General features: G+C 43.8%; 1 protein-coding gene across 1 annotated transcript in view; it reads right to left on the reverse strand.

Annotated features, from left to right (window-relative positions):
- The window catches only part of T265_03503 (hypothetical protein), a gene marked incomplete at both ends in the record, with an annotated part of 91,637 nt that overhangs the window by 14,611 nt on the left and 70,617 nt on the right, over nucleotides 1-6,409 (reverse strand). The window contains 2 exons of the mRNA XM_009168003.1: nucleotides 42-217; nucleotides 5,845-5,954. Coding sequence (XP_009166267.1) covers nucleotides 42-217; nucleotides 5,845-5,954 — 286 coding nt within the window. The remainder of the gene's footprint in view (nucleotides 1-41; nucleotides 218-5,844; nucleotides 5,955-6,409) is intronic.

The raw sequence follows: 6,409 nt of genomic DNA on the forward strand, positions 1-6,409 counted from the left end.
CTCGTTTCATTTAAAAATCAGTCTGCCGGAGTTTAACCAACCTTGATCGAAAATGTCTTTGAGCGCTTGAATTTCGTTGTTGGAGCCACAAATTCGATAAATGCCAACTTCTCGTAATCCTCGGCGGGAGACCTCATCCGTGCAGGCTAGGACGAGTTTGGGAACTCTTGGTTTGTATCCAGCTTGGCTTTTCTCGCCACTCATATCGTAATCTCGCCTGAAGAGAATGGTGTTCCGTAGAAACAATCAAGATGTAACTGCTAGAAAGTGATTACATGTAACAATAGACAAGAAATTATCTTGCGTGTATTAGTCAGCACACGAATTCTACCGACCAATAAATTAACGGTGTACTTTTATGCAATGACGCAAGTCACTGAGAGACATCTTCTGACCCGCACAGCGGGCTCGTTCTGATCGATGTGGTAGGTGCCCATGGACTGAAGTGTCCTAAATCGCCGCGCTTAAAAACAGACAAGGAGAATGAAACTCGAACAGGAACGGAAGTGAACTGAAAGTTGTTGCAGCTGAATAAAAGGGAGCTAGAAAGAAGCAGAAGATAGTGTGAATTTGCGGACCACAACACCGCTAACACTGAACTTTGTTCGCATCAACATGACCTGCACTCACATATCCAACACCGAGATCTTCAGTAACCTTATCTTCAAACCCGGGATACAAAGTGTTCAACGCTCTTTCGCCAGTTAGATTCTCAGTGTCACCGAAACCAGTTAACATGACACCTTCAGTCTATTTTCACGATCCATGTTTGCCAAGAGTAGTTTAGAGGACATTTTGTGATAGTCAGCTTGAGGGTCTTATTGTACCCAACTCGAAACTTTAAAAACGCAAGAGCAGACCAGAGGTGCGCTTGCTAGCTGCGCTTTGACACTTGGCTGATAGTTGGCCGAAGTTCTAGAAAGCATAATGTGTTTCACCGTCCTAATGAAAACTAACTGGCAAGGTTGATTTTTTCACATGGTTTGTAAGTAACCTGTTTGGAAAAAATCCGTTGTAACAAGGACCTCTCCGTGTGCTTTGGATATCACAGATGTTTCATAAAACAGAAAACCGTACCTTACTTCGTTTGAGAGGCCTTTTTTCGCCGAGACACTTGGACCTACTGAAATGGACAGTTGAGATTGAGCCTAAAAACACATCCATGGTTTTGATTCATCGCCAGAAACTGTCGGTACTTTATTCAATTACGGTTTATTCCTCTGGAGTTACCATTCTAAGGGACTCCATCGCTCAGAAGATAGACCCTTTGAAGCTGGATAGATCTTTTTTTGCCAGGATCACGACTGGCAAAAGTATGCGTTAGAGTGGTCTCTGTGATGCCAAACACTGACCGTCAAACTAATAGTCTAGTGTATTCATAAATGCGAACGTACAGATGATTTCTTTATGAGGAAACCGTTCATAAGTTTTCTGAAGACTCTTCAACCGCCCACGACCAGTTTCGCCCTTCCTGGGGATGACCAGGTTGGCCCAGCTTCCGTCCACCTTATGTTCTAGTAGAAACTATTCGTACTTGAATTACGCCCACAATGATGTCAGCCCTACTCCAATGACCAGAAGTTGGTCCATTCTTTTCGGAAAAGTTTCAAAAGCAATCGGTGGATTTATTGCCGGGCACCGCTTTGTTTTTGATATAAAAAACCTTCGTCAGGCCTTAAACTTCAAAAAATCTCGTACACTAGTCATTTGGCTTGACGAAGTTTTTTGCGTCAAAAGCGAAACATTTCCCAGCAACAAATCTGCCGAATGTTTCTCAAACTTTGCCCAAAACGATGACTTCTCAATCGCTTCCAAGGGACTAAGCCTACTTGCTTCATTCGGTTTCAGTAATTTTTCTCAAGTACTTGAATGTAGGAAGCGCTTTTTCGGCCCCAGTAATTCAGGTTTCCCAGAATCCAAAGTTCTACCAAGGCAAGGGGGAGGTTATTCACAAATTTAACCTACTTACACAAACTGGGTTTGTGGCGTCCATCTGGCAGAGCGCAATCAAATGTTGCTTCTCAGATATTTGTGACTCTGAACAACTCTTTGTTTTTTGTACTCAATGCAATCCAGCAAGTGGTGAGGGAATGCGCTGGACGGAACTCTCAAGCTATTAAGTACTGAGTTCTCTCGAAAGTGCTGAGAAATTCTTGTAGACAGTCGTCTATCGGCTCTTCGGACGTGCTTGCTACCAGGGGAACGTCGAAAAAGGTATACACAGGGGGAGATAACAAAAGACTGGTGCGTCTAGGTTGATACTTAATAGCTTTGAATTCCATCCAGAGCAACTGCTCGCCACTTGATGGTGGGAGGCATCTCCCAGTCATATTTCGCACAATCAGACGTACACGCACGCATCTAACCTGGTCCCACGTGACTGCCAACTGATCTCAGGAATACACCAATCAGAGGACATGTTAGCGGACTCAAATAAACCGGCACTTGACTGGTATTCAACTGATTGTAGAAATCCTTGGAAAATGTTGTCCACGCCAACAGAAACGTCGGATTAGGTTTGGACCTTAAACTTTCCATAAAAAAGCAAAAGGAATGTTCAAATGTCAGAAGAATAACCATCGATTACACTGGACGCTACAAACCCAATTACTGTAAACAAGTGGAATTTATGGCTAGGCCGGCCTCAGAACTTTATCCAGCCTGTTCCGGGTGCTGATGAACTTTATTCACGGTAATGTTTCCACTGACTTGTTTGTCCGTTATCCTGCCATATTCGTGACCTTGACAGCATGTAAACAGCTGACGAGGTGGGCGAATCAGCTGATTTCTGTCTATCCTGTTACAGTGCTTGTCGTTGTCATTTCGAGCTGTTGATCAAGGCATTCCGAGCATATTTGTTTTCTTGAGGATCGTTCACTTACTAATCATGATAGGATTTTGGAAACGGCAGATACAACCAGGCTTGCTCGACCAAGAGAGAAACATGTATCGATCGACCAAAGTGAATCGTTGTATATTTTTTATGTATAAACATAATCGGCCATTATTGGTTTCATGATAATTCACCGCAAATAGTCGCTGACTCACACAACACTCTGCCTACTCGAACCATCCACTTGTCTTGTGAGCTGCCCTGGCGATGGCCTAAAACAGTTGGGGCAAGTGATAACCATTTAGTCACATTTTTCTCAGTTGCAGTGTTTTGAAAACGTTTTGTTGACAAACTAGGACATACGATATTTTCTCACTTTTGCTTTAATCCTTGTTGCACAGTTGTTTGTTCAAAATATTCTATGGTATTCAATCCTAAAATCGTCTGTCATGTGTGAGGGAATGAACATTAGTTTACCAGAGACTTTCAGTTGACCAAAAGAGTTAGCTGTGAAGGCGCTTAGTCGAGTAGTGAAATGTTCGAACAAGGCAAACGTTCCATCTTCTTTAGGATTCACCAGGCAGGTAAACAGGTTTTGGATACACGGCTTCTTTTTAAGAGTTTCAGGCTAGTTCGGTAAGTTTCACCTGAGCTTTCATCCTCTAACTGAGTCTAATCTGCGCTGGAAAGCCAAGAGGCATTGTAAAGATGCTTCATTTTTGTTCATAGTCACACTACTCTCGTTTGAGCGGTCGTCCTCCTGTTCTGGTGTAATTATTCCGGTGGGTCCACTCCAATGGGAAGCACTGGACTCGAGTTTCGCTCCTATTAGGGCTCATCAGCAGTGCATATCCAATAGCCGTGCCGGGACATCCGACATGCGAGGCGAGCGTGTAACCACTTCTCTACCAACACACGTTGGACGTATCTGAATTTTCACGTCTGAACAAGCGAACGTGTTCACACTTGAGCGATGTGATTGGTGTGTCTGACTCATCGAACGACGACCCTATAACTGTCCTGGTTGTGACAATCGATTGACTCGCCAATCAGGACTTGCCAGTCAGGTAGCGTGGCACACGCTTGAAACCCACTGGGCAACTTTTTGTTTGCAGTTTTGGGGTTTTGTGGGATAGCTATTTTTTGTTCATTTTTATTGGAGATCATCACCAACGAGCATCTCACTAAACTCTACGGGATGTTTCGAAACTGCGACCTTCCAATCATTAGTTTGAAAAATTAGCCAGTGGCTGATCGACCGTGTGATTAACTCGCACTTAGGGCATACTGCTGGTCATCTTTCAGTCGCGTAAACCACATCACGTGTTGACTGGTTCCCCGAGTGATGACTTCTCAGATGGAAGTTCCACTGTTTACGTGAAGTTACTCACAACGCGGAACCCGATCGGGAGACCTGCTATGAGAATGATAAAGATGTAAGAAGACCATACGAACATATATTGTCACCGTCAAAAGGCGAAAAACTGTTGACCACATGTATACTACGGAACCATTTAGAAGTGGACAGATAAGTGTAGAAACGAGTCTTGAAGGCTTGCCTATTTTAGGAAAGCGGGATGGAATAATGTAGCGATTCAGGGAAAAACAGAAGACAAATGTTCTTTGCGGCACTGAGAGGATTGCTTAAATTGATTCATTGCTCCAGCGCAGGTTACCGTGCATTATTTCATCAGTTGCACAATTCCGTGTAAGATCCTACCACAAGTATATACCAGCATGAATATTGCCAATTCATTCTATGAACTGTTTGAGCGATGACGGGTGCTCTGGCCTACATAATTCCCGTAGATAATAAGTCGGTGGTTACCCACTGTCCCCCTGGACAAGAGCTCGCGGAATGCAACCCGAGAAGATGGTGGCTTTGGAAACTTACCACGGTTAAATAGTCCGCTCAGGCTCCGTTGACTAAAACGAGCAATGATGTCATACACAGTAACCAGCTGTCTGAGATCAGCTTATCTGCTGGCTCGTATAATCCATGAAGTTAGTTCTCATGCTCAGCGAGGCAAATCAATAAATTGTGCTCAGCACAGCATCTGTCGGGTGTGCATTTATGATATGATCTCTTACTGTTGTATCGTGGGTGACCATCTATTGGTTACGCCTGCAATCATCCTGCCAGACTACGGGATAAGGAGAAGACAGAGAACTCGCGACATGGCTGTATTGTCAGGACAAAACATACAGAGCGTCTGCGTTAATATATAGGATGACTAAATGACCAAATATGGTCGTTCACTTGTCCGTTCTGTACAGCCAATGGCGGTGTTTCGGTCGTGAACACCTTCAGGCCCACTACGCTGATCGTATGTTTCTAAGCCGTGTTTGGTGTGAGCTGCCAACTCACCTACTTTCCGGATGTGTCGTACCGCTGGTGACCTTGGCGATGCGTCATTCTCTGTACATGGCCTTTTTTCCTGCCTGGGCGCGTCCTGACAGTTACTAGGGGCCGCAACGCGAAAACAAGAGCGGCGTAATGGAATGGAACAGCTGTTTTGTGTGCTTCGAGGCAATTCATTGCGTTGAACAGGTTACTCAGCTTGACGGGTTTACAGTGGGTCTTCGCCGAACAAGCCACATGATGTAAACGATCAGAAATGTCTGAAGATTCCTGAATACTTGGTTTTGTAAACCCGTCAGTAGGACTGCGGCATTGTAGGAAACAGATCGGAACGGCTAGCCGCTCTAACTCAAATGTGAGTCCCTTTGATATAACGTTAGGTTGTGTATTCTCAACGGGAAAAACACCTCTTGTATTCTTTTTAATGGTAAGTAACATCATTTATTTGACGCCGATTTTGGAATTGAAGGCTAGAGCAGATGCGTTTTTGAACAACACATGAACAAACAACACAGGCTAAATGTGAACGATAGACTACTTACTCTTTTAAGTAGTGAAATTTCTCAGACAAATCAAACTGAAGAAAAATATCTCAGGCGACCATCAGTACTGGTCCTGTTGAAAAAGTACTGACCGAAAGAAAACTTACCTGACTAGATCTCTGAGGGAATGTCCGAAAATCTTTCCCCGCTGTACTGTAGTGCCTTGGGGGATCATATGGGATGGTCTACTCAGACTTAGAGTGAAGGTGAAAGTAATCTGCCAAACGGAAATGGGAACATGAAAACAGTAGGCTTTTTATATGAATACACGTGGCTCAGAGTAGTTTCGAATAGGGACAGTCAGAAGCTAGACGTATGTGAAATTTTGTTCATAATCTCTGAACTTCCCAGATCAAAGTATAAATACAATCGATACATGTATAGACGTACTACACTACTCATAAGGTTGCTGAGAATTCTTCGACAACCCACGACCGGTTTCGCTACATATTTTACTGTGTTTTGGTATCAGATCTTGCGTATAAAAAAAGCTCACGTGCAGTTCTGGCAAACTCATATAGAAGGTAGATGGGTTTCACCACTCCTCTACCGTAAAGTGTTTGGTCTCCTTCCCAGTTGGTAATAAATGATTCAGGCATTGAACTATTCAGCTCTTTTACTGGAGTTCGCCTCCAGTGTAACCGATGATACTACTGATGGAGAGGCATGCGA

The sequence above is a fragment of the Opisthorchis viverrini genome (assembly GCF_000715545.1).
Source record: "Opisthorchis viverrini unplaced genomic scaffold opera_v5_50, whole genome shotgun sequence".
Taxonomy (NCBI): domain Eukaryota; kingdom Metazoa; phylum Platyhelminthes; class Trematoda; order Opisthorchiida; family Opisthorchiidae; genus Opisthorchis; species Opisthorchis viverrini.